Here is an 18,305-nt window from a genome sequence, read left to right as displayed (position 1 = left end):
TTTCGACAAGTCAAACTTCTCAAACACATCATTAGTCATACTTCGGACAACATCTTCAAAATCCTTAGCAGACGGGGTAATCTCAGTCTTTTAGCTAGTGGGGAAGAGGCATCAACAGTGACACCAGATGAAATTGAATGTCAGATCACTGTACCCTTCATCTTAGCATGTAAAGACCTCCAGCTTTGGGTCAACTTAGTGTTACCATACTGACCTAAACTCTCTTCCTCCTAAGAGGCCAATCTTACACTAGGATCTTCAGACATAACACCATATCTAAAAACATGGCCTGCCTATTTCTGTTGGAAGAATAACCAAGTAGGACCTACAGGCAGCCCTCAAATAAAATGCAGAGTGTGACAAGTCAGTATGACATAGATAATGTCACTGGCGTGTGACTGTGTGTGCACATGAGCGAATGTGTGTATGCGTGTGTGCGGGCGTGGGCGTGCGAGCATGCCTGTGTGTATGTTTGTGCACATGCATGCGTACTTGCCTGCCTTCATTTGTGTGTGTGTGTGTGTTACTGACCGTGATGGCAGGTCCAGCGAAGGCCAGGCTGAGCAGCATGAGCAGGGGGATAATCTCATGAGTGGACTCTATGTAGGGCAGGCTGAGGCTGCGGTCGTGGCAGCTGTACCCCGAGCGGACCGGCTTGAACACGTCTGTCAGCTCCAGAAAGTACAGACTCACCACCGACGACACCAGGATGGGGAGCTGCCCACGGGTAAACAAACAAACAAACAGATAAACAGAGAGGCAAAACAACAAACATGATATGTCAGAATCATTGTGTGGTTCGATTCACTCATTACTCTGATTCCACTGGAGACAATGTATTCTGAGTCAATATCTCAGTTTCAGTGACCTGATGAAGGGGAAGTTGTCAAATCATAACTATGGTATGTCCACCACCTTCCAACACAATGAAAGTGCAAAAAACACAACATTCATGTTAACGAATCCTAGTTAGATAGCTAATACATCATTTGGAAATACAACTAATTGATTGCTGCCACAAGTCAAAGACATACAAAAGTAGGGAATTAAACAGGTTACTCTAATGAACTCTTTGTGGTTAGTTCTTAGTCTCTAGTATTAGACAGATGGGTTATCTCCCACAATGTTCCAATGGTCTGGGATTTCAGAGACTAGTTGATTCTAGGAACTACTGGAGCAAAATTGGCACCAGTAGAACATGCATTAAAATAACTAGCTCTTCTATGTGATGTTGTCTTGCAGGCTAAGATAGGAATCATCACTGAACTGATTTCACATCGACCTGTCACAGTTCAGTTCTGTCCCTTGTCTTCATCCAAGTAATTATGTCTTAAGTGCTCAGGGAGCATGGGTTCCCAAAGAAGAAAGTCACGGTTTTTCTTTTACAGGATATTACATTCCACACCATCTCCTAAAGCAGAAAGGAAAGAGGTTTGCCACCCACTAGGAGAAAATCTCATTAGGAAAAAGGGGTCACCTGATAAAGCCAAATAAATTATGATGATAAATCCAATTGGGATTTAATAGTGTACCCACAGAGATTTTGATATTGATATTAGCCTCGTACAAACCATCCTGATCTTGCAAGCTTACATTCTGCTTGGCTAATGAGAATGCAGCGGTCAGGATGGTCTTGGAACAGGCTAGGTTGATATGCCTGGTTGGTAGTACTGCAGTGTAATGTTGGGTAAACACTGGGGATCCAACACAATTCATATACAGAGTGGGACATGAATGACTGAAAAAACAGATGTAATTTTAGCATGCAAATGTCAATGTTTTGCAGCTTACTGAACATGTCAATGTGTACCATTGAAAGTCTGTAAGACTTACAGTCCAGTAAATAAGTTACATGTGAAGCCAGATACATGTGTAATTAAATGTATAATTGGTAGCTCTCTGGGATGCAGTGCTGTACAGCATGTGGTCTGTGTTTGGCCTTGGGCATCCATCCCGATGCAGTAATTCCACATTCAGCTCTTAAACAGCCAGCCAGCATTAAAAGGAGGCTGTGACAGAGTACTCCACTGCTAGAGGAACAGAAGGACATCTTACTGATGCCAGAGTGTTAAAGTGACTCCACTCTATCAATCAATCAATCAATCAATCAATCAATCAATCAATCAATCTACCTACCTACCTACCTCTCTACCTACCTCTCTACCTACCTCTCTACCTACCTACCTACCTACCTACCTACCTACCTACCTACCTACCTACCTACCTCTCTACCTACCTACCTACCTACCTACCTACCTACCTACCTACCTACCTACCTACCTACCTACCTACCTCTCTACCTACCTACCTACCTACCTACCTACCTACCTCTCTACCTACCTACCTACCTACCTACCTACCTACCTCTCTACCTACCTACCTACCTCTCTACCTACCTACTGATGCCCTATTATACAATTCCTTCGGAAAGTATTCAGACCCCTTTACCTTTTTTTTATAGTTTTTTTCCCTCATCAATCTACACACAGTACACTATAACAATGATTTTTGCTAATTTATTACAAATAAAAAACTGAAATACACATTTACATAAATATTCAGACCCTTTACTCAGTACTTTGCTGAAGCACCTTTGGCAGCAATTACAGACTCGAGTCTTCTTGTGTATGACGCTACAAGCTTGGCACACCTGTATTTGGGGAGTTTCTCCCATTCTTCTCTGCAGATCCTCTCAAGCTCTGTCAGGTTGGATGGGGAGCATTGCTGCACAGCTATTTTCAGGTCTCTCCAGAGATGCTCGATCGGGTTCAAGTCTGGGCTTTGGCTGCGCCACTGAAGGACATTCAGAGACTTGTCCTGAAGCAACTCCTGCGTTGTCTTGGCTGTGTGATTAGGGTCGTTGTCCTGTTGGAAGGTGAACCTTCACCCCAGTCTGAGGTCCTGAGTGCTCTTGAGCAGGTTTTCATCAAGGATCTCTCTGTACTTTGCTCCGTTCATCTTTGCCTCGATCCTGACTAGTCATAGTCCCTGTCGCTGAAAAACGTCCCCTCAGCATGATTCTGCCACCACCATGCTTTATCGTAGGGATGATGCCAGGTTTCCTCCAGACGTGACGTTTGGCATTCAGGCAAAGAGTTCAATCTTGGTTTCATCAGATCAGATAATCCTGTTTCTCATGGTCGGAGAGTCTTTAGGTGCCGTTTAGCAAACTCCAAGGGGGCTATCATGTGACTTTTACTGAGAAGTCACTCTACCATAAAGGCCTAATTGGTGGAGTGCTGCAGAGATGGTTGTCCTTCTGAAAGGTTCTCCCATCTCCATAGAGGAACTCTAGAGCTCTATCAGAGAGACCATCGGGTTCTTGGTCACCTCCCCGAGTAAGGCCCTTCTCCCCAATTGCTCAGTTTGGCCGGGTAACCAAGCAGTAGGAAGAGTCTTGGAGGTTCTTCCATTTAGGAATGATGGAGGCCACTGTGTTCTTGGGGACATTCAATGCTGCATAAATGTTTTGGTACCCTTCCCCAGATCTGTGCCTCGACACAATCCTGTCTCAGAGCACTACGGACAATTCCTTCGACCCCATGGCTTGGTTTTTGGTCAACTGTGGGACCTTATACAGACCAGTGTGTGCCTTTCCAAATCATGTCCAATCAATTGAATTTACCACAGGTGGACTCCAATCAAGTTGCAGAACATCTCAAGGATGATCAATGGAAACAGGATGCACCTGAGCTCTATTTTAAGTCTCATAGCAAAGGGTCTGAATACTTATGTAAATAAGGTATGTCTGTTTTTTATTTTTAATAAATATGCAAACATTTCTAAAAACCTGTTTTTGCTTTGTCATTATGAGTTATTGTGTGTAGATTGCTGAGGAAATGGTTTTATTTAATCCATTTTAGAATAAGGCTGTATCGTAACAAAATGTGGAAAAAAGTCAAGGGGTCTGAATACTTTCCGAAGGCACTGTATATCACATCTGCAGTGCCTTCCATACATCAAAAACTGTCCAGACAGCATTTTTTACTCGACCAGCAATCTTTAAATATTTATGTTAGGGATATGTAATGACTGAGCTTGTTAGCCCATTACAAAACATTGATAGGGAAGGAAATCTTTCAACCATTTTAATTGGAAAACATGAGTTTGAATAAGGGAACTGGAGGTGTGATGATCTCAGCATAGTCAACCCTGGCCAAACACACATTCATTCACGCATGCACACACACGCACACACACACAAACATGCACACACATGCACACACACACACACACACACACACACACACGCACACACACACTGCCAAGTTCAGCTAGGATAAATATAGGTCAGTGGTACTGTGCCACCTTTCTCTCTAGAAGATAAACTACGTAGAATTTGTCAGGAGGCAGAAGCTCACTTCAATTCATCTCTATCCATTGCCAGGTTGATATTTACTGTACTAAGGTGCATCCCGGAAGGCACTGTATTCCCTATAACGTACACTACTTTTGACCAGGGCCCATAAGTAAATTTACACAGAGGACATACAGTTGAAGTCGGAAGTTCACATACACTTAGGTTGGAGTCATTAAAACTTGTTTTTCAACCACTCCACAAATGTCTTGTTCACAAACTATAGTTTTGGCAAGTTGTTTAGGACATCTACTTTGTGCATGACACAAGTATTTTTTCCAACAATTGTTTACAGACAGGTTACTTCACTTATCATTCACCGTATCACAATTTCAGTAGGTCAGAAGTTTACGTACACTAAGTTGACTGTGCATTTAAACAGTTTGGAAAATTCCAGAAAATGAGGTCATGGCTTTAAAAGCTTCTGATAGGCTAATTGACATCATTTTTGTCAATTAGAGGTGTACCTGTGGATGTATTTCAAGGCCTACCTTCAAACTCAGTGCCTCTTTGCTTGACATCATGGGAAAATCAAAAGAAATCAGCCAAGACCTCAGAGAAAAAAAGTCTGGTTCATCCTTGGGAGCAATTTCCAAACGCCTGAAGGTACCACGTTCATCTGTACAAACAATAGTACGCAAGTACAAACACCATGGGACCACACAGCCATCATACCGCTCAGGAAGGAGACGCGTTCTGTCTCCTAAAGATGAAAGTACTTTGGTGCGAAAAGTGCAAATCAATCCCAGAACAACAGCAATGGACCGTGTGAAGATGCTGGAGGAAACAGATACAAAAGTATCTATATCCACAGTAAAACGAGTCCTATATCGACATAACTTGAAAGGCCGCTCAGCAAGGAAGAAGCCACTGCTCCAAAACCGCCATAAAAAAGCCAAATGACGGTCTGGACGCTTGCAAGCCGAAGAACACCATCCCAACCGTGAAGCACAGGGGTGGCAGCATCATGTTGTGGGGGTGCTTTACTGCAGGAGGGACTGGTGCACTTCACAAAATAGATGGCATCATGAGGCAGGAAAATTATGTGGATATATTGAAGCAACATCTCAAGACATCAGTCAGAAAATTAAAGCTTGGTGGCAAATGGGTCTTCCAAATGGACAATGATCCCAAGCATACTTACAAAGTTGTGGCAAAATGGCTTAAGGACAACAAAGTCAAGGTATTGGAGAGGCCATCACAAAGCCCTGACCTCAATCCCATAGAAAATGTGTGGGCAGAACTGAAAAAGCGTGTGTGAGCAAGGAGGCCTACAAACCTGACTCAGTTACACCAGCTCTGTCAGGAGGAATGGGCAACATTTCCCCCAACTTACTGTGGGAAGCTTGTGCAAGGGTACCCAAAATGTTTGACCCAAGTTAAACAATTCAAAGGCAATGCTACCAAATACTAATTGAGTGTATGTAAACCTCTGACCCACTGGGAATGTGATGAAAGAAATAAAACTGAAATAAATAATTCTCTCTACTATTATTCTGACATTTTACATTCTTAAAATCAAGTGGTGATCCTAACTGACCTAAGACAGGGAATTTTTACTAGGATTAAATGTCAGGAATTGTGAAAAACTGAGTTTAAATGTATTTGGCTAAGGTGTATGTACACTTCCGACATCAACTGTAAGTAGGTTGTAAGAAAAGTGTGTAATATAAATTTACCAATTTACAATTTCACAAGCTTTATCATCTAGATAATCATCGAGCTAGCTACATTAGCCAGAATCTTTGCATTGGTTCCCAGGTTTGCATCGGTTCCCATTTTACTAGATCTAGCTGACTATCATGTAGAGTTTAGGCCTACACTTCCTCTTCCAATTATAATCTGGGGAGGTCAAAATAATGAAAAACGATCTAACAAATATTTTCATTTTAAAATGATGATTACTTCTCCTTTCCATTATCATTCACCTGATGATGAGACAAGCTTGCTAACATACTTTGGGTTGCCGGTTTGCCTGGGAGGGGGTCCCTGGTGTAGAAGCATATGCTATCTAGCGTTGCTGACTAGCGTCGCTAGCATGACTAGTATGCTAGCAAGCTTTAATGACGATACCAGTTAGTCGTGGATGCGCAAAATCAAGCTAATGCTACTGAACTCATGACAAAATCATGTTTTTACATTGTAGTGGCTATTGCTGTTTTGGTTGTTTGTTTTTTGCTTAATGACCTTGCAAATATCATCTGTTTGCATTTCACTATGTGGCTAATCTGGTTTTAGCATGAGAAAAATGACTGAAGTCCCAAATTCCTGTGAGATACTGCAAGAATTTGCAGACTCAGATCCTCAGAACTAAAAGATCTGGTCCTGGATTAGGAGCCTCTCTGTCACGTCCTGACCATAGAAAGCTTTTATTTTCTATGGTAGAGTAGGTCATAGCGTGACAGGGGGTTTTGTCTAGTTTATTTATGTCTATGTTGGTTCTAGTTTCTTTTTTCTATGTTGGGGGTTTTGTCTAGTTTATGTATTTCTATGTGGGGTTCTAGTTTCTATGTTGTTGTTTTTTTTTTGGGGGGGGGGGTACTGTCCTGACCATAGAAAGCTTTTATTTTCTATGTTTATTTATGTCTATGTTGGTTCTAGTTTCTTTTTTCTATGTTGGGGGTTTTGTCTAGTTTATGTATTTCTATGTTGGGTTCTAGTTTCTGTATTTCTATGTTGTTTTTTTGGGGATCATCTCCAATTAGAGGCAGCTGGTCATCGTTGTCTCTAATTGGGGATCATATTTAAGTTGTTGTTTTTCCCACTAGGTTTTGTGGGAGATTATTTTGAGTAAGTGTATGTTGCACCTCTTCGTCACGGTTTGTTGTTTTGTTTATGAGTTTATTTGTATGTCTTGCATAGTTTCACAGTTTAAATAAAATGTGGAACGATACACACGCTGCGTTTTGGTCCCATTCTTCAGACAGCCGTGACACTCTCCCTAATCTAAACCAGAAACGTAGTACACCTTTAGTAGTAAGGCCTAAAGGAGAACCCTCAAACTCTCACATGGGATGTATTCATGTACATTAGTGTTTCTAAAAACATACATAATTAGACTGCAACATTTACAATTTATAAACCCCAGGTGCATGCAGTCTAATGAACATGAATATGCTGGTAACACAAACAGTCCTATTTCTGTCCCCTATCTTGCCACTGCCAGACAAGACTGTACCTCTAATCTCACTCTGCTTTAACTCAGATCCAGTGATTACAGAAATGAAAGGCAGGGAAGTGACAGATGAAGTTAAATAATGGATGGCTAGAAATGGAAAGTGGACTGGTTGGTCGGTGTGGGCTATTTATAGCATGTAACAGCAGGGGTTGGAACCAAAATTATTTTTCAATCATTTCGTTCTGAACAGAACCATTTATTTTATTGTTCCACTGTTCCGACCTGAAAAATATAGTTCTGAACCGGTTCGAACTAAAAAGAGTACCGATTTATATCGTTCCTTTTAAACCTCTGAAATCAATTAATTTTTTGTACATTTAGCTTGACATTAAATTACTTCACCAATCAGTGCGGCTAGAGCAGCTCTACACCAGGCAAGCTATAGTTGTTTACATGTGTGATGGACAGACAAGTGTAGGGAGCGAGATGCGACAAATTTTGTGGGTGGGGAAAGAGCGAGAGAGGGTGGAGGAGGAGGCTTGGCTTAAAGTGCTGGGTATATTGTTATGACATGCATTATACTGAATTAGGCCCACAGAATTATACCTATGGAGGAGTTGCTTCTATGGAGGAATTTTGAATGTCTTTGAACTTCCGAGAGTTGGCTTAACGTCGGACCACAGCTAGCTAGCTAAAAAGCTTGTATGTGCAGAACGGCACCAGAATTAAAAACGTTTTAGCTTTTTGTAATTAATAAATCCATTGTGCAATGTGATAACTATAGTATCCTTAACTAGCATTGAAAAAGTGTATCCATTCTTCTGAAATGAAAAATCTCTCCCTAATTTCTGAATCACGCTTGTAACTTCAGTAGGCTACAGTAGCCTATGCTTTGGAGGGGTAGACGCAGCACACACACGCACACACACACTTGAAAAAATATTTTCAGTTGGCAGGCTGACACAGGAATAATTTTCTGAGTGACTGGGTGAGGGTTTTTCATAGGCGCTTTGTTGCATTTTTTGAGCACTGAAAGAAATTCCTGGAAAATAAAATAACATTGTTAACTGGTTCCCATGCTTTTAAAATAATGGTTCTGTTCCGGAATAATATAGATCATGTCCATTCCTGGTTCTGATTCTGTTCCTTCAAGAATTCCGCTATTTTCCGTTTTTTGGTTCTGTTCCCTGAACCGGTTCCAAACCCTGTGTTGCAGCACTGACTAAAGGTATCATCTCACAAGGCAGCGAAGGTGTCCTTCTGAGGATGATGGAGGTTTGAAGAGTGTCTTACTGTACACATACAGTACGTACAGACCTATAAGACTGTAATTAAACCAAGCATGGGTGTCTTGCACACACACATTTAAGTCTTACAGCCCTATACGCATGTCATTACAGCCCTATAAGACTGTCATTATAAAATAATAATCAAACCATAGGAACCAGTTGAGAGGAAACAAGTGTTCTGTTCCAAAAAAAACTAATAAGCATAGCACTCATAATGTATATCCAATCCATGACTTCATGCTGAGTGGTATGGTGTGTATGTTCGTGTGGACATTGGAAAAAGCCAGTGGATCAGAGACATGATGTGGTCAATATTGCCTGCAGTTGAGAAGTGTGTAGTGGTGCAGCCATGTGGTTTCTCCTTCTGCAGTAGTGCTGTAAAGGTAGCTGTCAGGAGCAGTGGGATGGTTTTCCACATGCGCTTTAAGGTGAGAGGGGCATATACCAAAAATAAGATCTTATGAATTGATGAATTAACAAACGGATGAACAAATGAATAAGAGAATGAACAAATATGACACTTCTTTGCAACTCCCTCTGTGTATGCATTGCAACATCTACATGTTGCCTAGGTATGCCTAATGCTCTGCTTATGCTCTATATTTCAAGAGCTATGTATTCCCCAGCATAAGCCCCACTGGCTCCATTCTGCACTGTTATGGGGTGATGCCCTTGTTTCCTGCTAGACCAAAGGGGAGAACTAAACTGGCTTTCCAGTCAGAGAACAGGTTCCAAAAGATTACGATTTTTACTACAGTACATACAGTACAAAACATAACAGTGCAGTACAAAACAGAACATTGCAATACAGTACAGTGCAGAACAGTGCAGTACAGTGCAGTACAGCGCAGAACAGTGCAGAACAGCGCAGTACAGTGCATAACAGTGCAGTACAGCGCAGAACAGTGCAGTACAGCGCAGAACAGTGCAGAACAGCGCAGTACAGTGCATAACAGTGCAGTACAGTGCAGTACAGTGCAGTACAGCGCAGAACAGTGCAGAACAGCGCAGTACAGTGCATAACAGAGCAGTACAGTACACTCCATGTGTTTGATCCATCCTTTGAACATAAAGTTTTCCCCTGTTTAATCTAAAACGGGTTTTCACTACACTGTGTGCTCAAATTGGTTCCACTAGAGACACAAGCCTCAGGCAAGACAAACTCTACAAGGCCACTATAACTCAGAATCTTAATAGAATCAATAAGCAAGGTTCTTTAAAAGTGAAGCCATGGTTAAGATACAAGACACTCCACAAAATAACTACTCCCTTAAAACGGACTATGGGCCGTTCTGGCTCAGACAAGGTTACTTGTCCAACTTGCTGTCCCTGACATGGTGATGTAGGTTGTGTAGTTTAAATATCCAGAGACATCACAGGAAATGTGCATGTCCCATTGGTGTGGAGAAGGGATGCTGAACTGGCTGAACTGCGATGAAAGACTGTGTTAAAAAATCCTAGATCTACAGTAATATATGGTATTTGGCAGCCACTCTTCATAGGAGACATGAATCGGTTAAATAGAGCAGAGCTGACTTCTGAGTCCTGAATGTTCAGTGTCTGATAGAGTCATATATGCTACTTACTGCCTACCACAGATGTCCAGATTTCCACACACACACGCACACATAAATGCACGCACACACAAACACACGCACACACACACGCGCGCGCGCACACGCACACAAACACACATGCACACACTAAATGTGCCTGCTTGTGAGTGATATCTCTGTTTTATCATCTTGTGCATAGTGAATCGTTTGATGCATAGTGAATCGTTTGGTGCTTGCATCCAGAGAACATCAACAACATGTGTTCGATCATGTGTACCAAACATCTATACCAATCAATATATGTAATTCATACAAATCATGTACATAATTTGAAATTGAACTGCTGGCATTTATTGTTCCATGACTGCAATAGCCTATTATCATTATTCATCTGATTTACCTATTTCTTTGTTTCTTGTTTTTTGATATTTCGTTGCAGCCATCCTATTCATCCAATATTCTTGTTTTTTTGGGGTTTTTTCGGATGAAATTGTGTATTTTTTTAAATCATGTTTTCATAGTCATGATTAATGTAACTATCCTCTTATTCTCCGAGTCAGCCCAGACAGTCTTCAAAAAGAGAGAATCAACCTACCTCAACGAAATAGAAGCAAGGCAGCAAGCTGACGCTGTCTTTCGTCATATTTCCTTTTTGTCTTTCTCTTGAAGACATGATTGGTCCCCCGGTACTCGATAAAATGATGAAATAATAGCGGTAACCTGCTGTAAGATGGTCAAATGTCCAATACTGCTGTCACACCTGGGTGCTAATATCATACGCGCACGACTGCCCCTCGTTTCATTCCGAAGTATACCGTGGATGAAGAGTGCGGGTTGCAACCACAGTCGGCATGCACCTCACAAGACTCTCTTAAAAAGACACAGAATCTCCTAACCTGATTTTGAGAAAGTATCCTCGTTGCTAATATCAAAAGCACATAATTTGCATCTCTTGATAAAGACTTGGCATACACTTGGGCCGCACGAGCAGTCACCGAGTAAAGTCCTTGGAAAGCTGCTATGACATCAGCAGTGCTCTCCTGTTTTACACTCTGGCGCTTTGGGGAAAGGCGCAGGCGCACTCCGGAACGCATACATTCATAAACATGAACTGACAGCATTTTAATTAGCTCAGCAGTAAAACAGTTACAGTATACAGTAGATTTCGGCCTGTCTGTTTATTAGGCTTATGTGTCCAGTAGCTTCCAAATGACAACCTGAATCAATCAATTTCTACTGCAAATGTCTTCTAGCAATACCTATCAACAGGGCCATTGCTAGCCTTTTGGGGGTCCTAAGCAAGATTTGGTTGCCCCCATTTTAAATTCAGAGAGAATAAACTACGTTTTAAAGTGAATTTTCTGCAATTCTTTACATTATGCCATGGGGCGGAGAGACATTTAGCAATTTTATAGCAAATTCCATGTAATTACATTTTTTTTGCAATGGGGCAGACACATTTCTTGCAGTTTTACAGCTAACTTCCAGCAATTCTGCATATTTTGCTATGTCTATGCCATGATATGTGAGAGTGAGAGTGAATAACACAATCAATGGAGCCCCGCTGGAGTTCAGGGCAACTGGGCACGTGCCCCGAGTGCCTGGTTGGTATTTGGCCATGATAACTGTACATTTAGATAGCTTGCTAGACTAACTTATCAATCTAAAAAAAAATAACCGACATGGCTAATTGAGTGATTGTCACTAACTAGGTTTCCATCCAATTGGCGCTAGATTTCCATGTGACTATAAAACATTCTGCATAAAGAAAATATGGTTTTCATCGCATTTTCAACTATACTGATAGTTTTGTCACAAAAACTTGCATAAAATAGCAAATGTGCCTACTCTGGTCTTGGCACGTGCGCTCTAGCCAACAGCTCACAGATATAGTGCAGATAGGCTAGTTTACACAATGAGATTATTATGGATAAGAGTGAAAATATTCTTTATTTGTCAAATGGCAAGTCAAGCATCGATCATCATGTCACCAGAATCAGACCCTGAATATTTATTGGAAAGGAGCATCAAGATCACCGTGCACTTTCACCCCCTGTGAAGTTTACCATAAGTTTATTTCATCTGTAGCCTAATAAACTGAATGGTTCCCCGAGTCGTAGTGGGAGGACCACACACCATATTATCGTGTGACTCCAAGTTTACTTCCATATGATGGTTATTATATCAATATTTGCACATAAAGTTGTTTACACCGCTTTTTCTCAAATAATGAATTTTACGGACAGAAAAAAATCCCGCCATGTCGAACGGACAAATTATTTGTCGGCATTTATACAATTGTACCGAAACTTCCTGATTCCATCACAGCAATCGTCTTTGTTTATTCATACGGAATGACTTTACTCGCATAAAAACTGTAGATGGAAACATGGTTAGTGACTAACATAACAAGAAACAAATAATAGCTGAAGCCCAACCAAATTTCCAACTTGTACCTACTGAATTCCACTATTCTAGCTCTCAACAGTAAGTTGAGACCCCGACTGAGTTCCAAAAGATAAAAATGGGGTTTATGGCCCCCTAACGGCCTGGGGCCCTAAGCAATCACTTATGTTGCTTATGCCTGGAGCTGGCCCTGCCTATTGATCATGGCTGGATAGATGGCTGCTTGATGTGACTGTGGTTCAAGTGTAGCAATATTGTGCAGCACAAATGGTGTAAAAACTTGATAGCCTATATCTTTAATTAATTAACTAAATCTTCCTCTTTTCAACAATCTTCAGACCCTTTTCACATCCTATGATTACTTTTTTCATTTTTCAAATATCTATTAATTGGGCCCACGGTCAGAAGATAAGAATGATCCAAATCTGTAAAAATATGCCTACATTTAGAAAACAAGACACTTGTGGTAATTCAGCACCATTAATGTTCATTCAGAACCACATGACAGTTGACAGCGACTCTAAGGTGCAGAGACTCCCCATTATTATAGCATATGTTTAAATATTAGCCACTCTAAATGTAGGCTACCTGGAAGTTTATGTCACTATAGTATCTGACTAGCAAACGGACACCATGCCTAGTGTGTAACCTATATTTGTGAATACAGGGGCAAGAAAAAGTATGTGAACCCTTTGGAATTACCAATTTCTGCATAAATTATCGATTTCTGCATAAATTTGTCATAAAATTTGATCCGATCTTCATCTAAGCCACAACAATAGACAAACACAGTCTGCTTAAATTAACAACACACAAACAATTATACATGTTCATGTCTTTACCGAACACACCGTGTAAACATTCTGTGGCTCATGCCACAGCATCTCAATCGAGTTGAGGTCAGGACTCTGACTGGGCCACTCCAGAAGGCGTATTTTCTTCTGTTCAAGCCATTCTGTTGTTGATTTACTTCTGTGTTTTTGTCATTGTACTGTTGCATCACCCAACTTCTGTTGAGCTTCCATTGGTGGACAGATAACCTTACATTCTCCTGCAAAATGTCTTGATAAACTTGGGAATTAATTTTTCCGTTGATGACAGCAAGCTGTCCAGGCCCTGAGGGAGCAAAGTAGCCCCAAACCATGATGCTTCCTCCACCATACTTTACAGTGGGGATGAGGTTTTGATGTTGGTGTGCTATTTCTTTTTTTTCGCCACACATAGTGTTGTGTGTTCCTTCCAAGCAACTCAACTTTAGTTTCATCTGTCCACAGAATATTTTGCCAGTAGCGCTGTGGAACATCCATGTGCTCTTTTGTGAACCTCAGATGTGCAGTAATGTATTTTTTGGACAGCAGTGGCTTCTTCCATGGAGTCCTCCCATGAACACCATTCGCGTCTAGTTTTTTACATATCGTATACTCATCAACAGAGATGTTAGCATGTTCCAGAAATTTCTGTAAGTCTTTAGCTGACACTCTAGGATTCTTCTTAACCTCGTTGAGCATTCTGCGCTGTGCTCTTGCAGTCATCTTTGCGGGACGGCCACACCTAAGGAGAGTAGCAACAGTGCTGAACTTTCTCCATTTATTTACAATTTGTCTTACCATGGTCTGATGAACATCAAGGCTTTTAGAGATACTTAAGTAACCATTTTCAGCTTTATGCAAGTCAACAATTCTTAATCTTAGGTCTTTTGAGATCTATTTCGTTCAAGGCATGGTTCACATCAGGCTTCTTGTGAATAGTTTTTTTTATAGTGCAGGGCAGCTCTAACTAACATCTCCAATCTCGTCTCATTGATTTGACTCAGGGTTAGCTGACTCCTGACTCCAATTAGCTTTTGGAGAAGTCATTAGCCTAGGGGTTCACATACTTTTTCCAACCTATACTGTGAACGTTTAAATGATGTATCCAATATAAACAAGAAAAATACAATAACTCGTGTGTTATTAGTATAAGCAGTGTGTTTGTCTATGGTTGTGTCTTAGATGAAGATCAGATCAAATTTTATGACCAATTTATACAGAAATCCAGGTATTTCCAAAGGATTCACATCCTTTTTTTTTGCCACTGTAGGACACCTTTTACTAGGAGAAAGAGTTAGAGGTGTTGGGGGATGGGACGATAGCAACAGTGGCGTAAACTCGCCTTCACTTCCATGACATTACAGCAAAAAGACTGACCAGAGTTGCGCATGCGCACTAGCGCATCAGCTGTATCCACCAAGGTAATTGACAACATACCGGAGACACTGAAAGTATTGAAATTAATGAGTTATTTTCACCAGAAGGGACCTCGGACATTCGTAGAACACTAAATGTACATCCAAGAAGGAAAGGTCCGTAGAGATACAAACATATGAATCACGTCTGGTTGTTTATTTATCACGTTCAGACTTCTGAAGCTGTTGAGTCGCTAAAACTCCTTGAGCAGTCCAAGGTAGGACTTTTTCCCGTTATCCCGTCAGCACTGCAGAGACTGTCGCAGGGTAGATGTTCAGTCGTAACTGCTCTGCATTTTGTTAGGCTACCGTTCGTGCAGAGAATGAGAAAATACAGCAATGCACCACGTATGATAGCCTATGGCTCCATGCTTTGTAAGGACGTGTGGTGGTGTGCATCGAGGAGGAAAGCTAAGAAAACGTCAAAACATTCATATCGGTAGAGTTTCAGAGTATTGCCATTTTGAAATGAGGCTCAATAGTGTATATAGTGTTATTACGATCTGTCTTGTTACAGTTTCAGGTGCTCTGATCATTATTGTGTTGTAGGCTAGGCTACTGTACCCATGGATCCCTGATACAATCTTCAACCTACACTGTACAGTGCAGAGTAAAACATTGATGATGCAATTCATCTGTAGCAGTTTATAGACGTATTTGAATATACCCTTAAATGGGTAATCAGCTGTTGCTACATCCATTTTTGGACTTAAATTAAATATGTACCGATTGATTATTGAAGAATATAACTTACATATGGCATGAGCTTAGTTCAACTGTCATACCCCATCAGAACCCAATATATAAGCTTGTTTTACTCCAATGTTTGCAAACCAATATATAACCTTAACAAATGATTAAAACTATAATTTTGATATCATGGATGGTCAGTCCTTGCATCTATAGCTCTGTCTATGAATTTGAGAGTGGTTACATTTGAGGAGTTTCGTTCCAAATCACTGTATATCCATTTTCCAAAATGTTAGTAAATTAGCTGTCATTGTTGAAATAAATTATTAAAGCGATTGGTGTTTTTTTTCCCCCCACAATCTAATCATGGCATAGGGTAGTTCAATGACAGACATGTATTTGTTTAAAATGTATCAGTTGAGGGTTTCAATACAGAGAATCAAATAATCATGTTTTTGCTAAATGCTATATAATCGGCAAACTCTCAGATAAATAAGTACTACTGCTAGGTTTTACACAGTCAAATGTATCAAATAACTACATTTTAAAGAAATAAATCTACAAATGATACATTTGTGACATCAAAACAGTATTCATACCCCTCGACTTATTCCACATGTTGTTGTGTTACAGCCTAAACACAATAACCAATCATTTATTTATTTTATTTATTTCACCTTTAACCAGGTAGGCAAGTTGAGAACAAGTTCTCATTTACAATTGTGACCTGGCCAAGATAAAGCAAAGCACTTTGACACATATAACAACACAGAGTTACACATGGAATAAAACAAACATACAGTCAATAATACAGTAGAAAAATAAGTCTATATACAATGTGAGCAAATGAGGTGAGATAAGGGAGGTAAAGGCAATAAATAGGCCATGGTGGCGAATGACAAATAATAAGGACAAATAATGACAAAGTGAAGACAAACTTTTTGAAATATTGGTACTTTTATTGAAAATTAAATACAGAAATATTTCATTTATGTTAAGTATTCACACCCCTGAGTCAATACTTTGCAGAAGCACCTTTGGCAGTGATTACAGCTGTGAGTCTTTCTGGTAAGTCTCTAAGAGCTTTCCACACCTGGATTGTGCTACATTTGCAAATTATTCTTTAAAAAAATCTTCAAGCTCAAATTGGTTGTTGATCATTGGTAGACAACCATTTTCAGGTCTTGCCCTAGATTTTCAAGTAGATTTAAGTCAAAACTGTGACTCAGCCACTCAGGAACATTCACTGTTTTCTTGGTAAGCAACTCCAGTGTAGATTTGGCCTTGTGTTTAGGTTATTGTCCTGCTGAAAGGTGAATTCATCTCCCAGTGTCTGTTAGAAAGCAGACTGAACCAGGTTTTCCTCTAGGATTTTGCCTCGGTTTTGCTCTATTCCGTTTCTTTTTTATCCTGAAAAACTCCCAATACTTAACAACTACAAGCATACCCATAAAACATGATGCAGCCACCACTATTCTTAAAAATATGTAGAGTGGTACTTAGTAATGTGTTGTATTGGATTTGCCTATTTTTTCACAGTATTACTTTAGTGCCTTGTAAACAGGATGTAAGTTTTGGAATATTTTTATTCTGTACTGGCTTCCTTCTTTTCACTCTGTCAATTAGGGAAAGGGAAAGGGGGATACCTAGTCAGTTGTCCAGCTGAATGAAATGTGTCTTCCACATTTAACCCAACCTCTGAATTAGGTTATTATTTTGGAATAACTACAATGTTGTTGATCCATCCTCCATTTTCTCCTATCACAGCCATTAAACACTGTAACTGTTTTAAAGTCACCATTGGACTCATGGTGAAATCCCTGAGCGGGTTCCTTCCTCTCCGGCATCTGAGTTAGGAAGGACACCTGTATCTTTGTAGTGACCATGTTTAAATATCAGCTTTTCTTTTTACTCGTCTACCATTAGGTGCCCTTCTTTGTGAGGCATTGGAAAACCTCCCTGGTCTTTGTGGTTGAATCTGTGTTTGAAATTCACTGCTCGACTGAGGGGCCTTACAGATAATTGTATGTGTGAGGTACAGAAATTAGATAGTCGTTAAAAAATCATGTTCAACACCATTATTGCACACAGAGTGAGTCCATGCAACTTGTTATGTGACTTGTTAAGCACATGTTTACTCCTGAACTTATTTAGGATTGACATAACAAAGGGGTTGAATACTTATTGACTCAAGACATTTACGTTTTTCATGTATAATTCATTTAAAAAAAACTTAAATAAGAAAACATAATTCCACTTGAACATTACGGGGTATTATGTGTAGGCCAGTGACCAAAAAATCGAATCCATTTTTTATTCAGGTTGTAACACAAAAAAAGTTAAGAGGTGTGAATACTATAAACAGTATATACAGTACCAGTAAAAAGTTTGGACACATCTACTCATTCAAGGTTTTTTCTTTATTTTTACAATTTTCTACATTGTAGAATAATAGTGAAAACATCAACACTATGCAATAACAAATATGGAATCATGTAGTAACCAAAAAAAAGTAAAATAAATCAAAATATATTTTAGATTTTAGATTCTTCAAAGTAGCTACCGATTGTCTTGATGATAGCTTTGCACACTCTTGGCATTCTCTCAACCAGCTTCACCTGGAATGCTTTTCCAAATGTCTTGAAGGAGTTGCCACATATGCTGA

At 40.1% G+C, this 18,305-nt stretch overlaps 2 protein-coding genes across 4 annotated transcripts in view; one reads left to right on the top strand and one right to left on the bottom strand.

Moving 5' to 3' along the window:
• Nucleotides 1–11,416, bottom strand: part of plppr4b (phospholipid phosphatase related 4b) — a 41,907-nt gene extending 30,491 nt beyond the window's left edge. The window contains exons 1-2 of the mRNA XM_029698455.1: nucleotides 10,916–11,416; nucleotides 532–717 (exon numbers count right to left, since the gene is read on the bottom strand). Coding sequence (XP_029554315.1) covers nucleotides 532–717; nucleotides 10,916–10,993 — 264 coding nt within the window. The 5' untranslated portion in view covers nucleotides 10,994–11,416. The remainder of the gene's footprint in view (nucleotides 1–531; nucleotides 718–10,915) is intronic.
• A 3,446-nt stretch (nucleotides 11,417–14,862) lies between these two features.
• The window catches only part of plppr5b (phospholipid phosphatase related 5b), a 116,719-nt gene continuing 113,276 nt past the window's right edge, over nucleotides 14,863–18,305 (top strand). For 2 of the 3 annotated variants that reach the window (XM_029698434.1, XM_029698409.1), the window contains exon 1: nucleotides 14,863–15,168. The gene's annotated coding sequence lies outside the window, so the exon portion shown is untranslated. The remainder of the gene's footprint in view (nucleotides 15,169–18,305) is intronic. The other variant, XM_029698416.1, reaches the window with a different exon arrangement.

The sequence above is a fragment of the Salmo trutta genome, chromosome 2 (genome assembly GCF_901001165.1).
Source record: "Salmo trutta chromosome 2, fSalTru1.1, whole genome shotgun sequence".
Lineage (NCBI taxonomy): Eukaryota > Metazoa > Chordata > Actinopteri > Salmoniformes > Salmonidae > Salmo > Salmo trutta.
The sequence above is the reverse complement of the archived record's forward strand: the minus strand, read 5'-3'. Positions and strand labels throughout refer to the sequence as shown.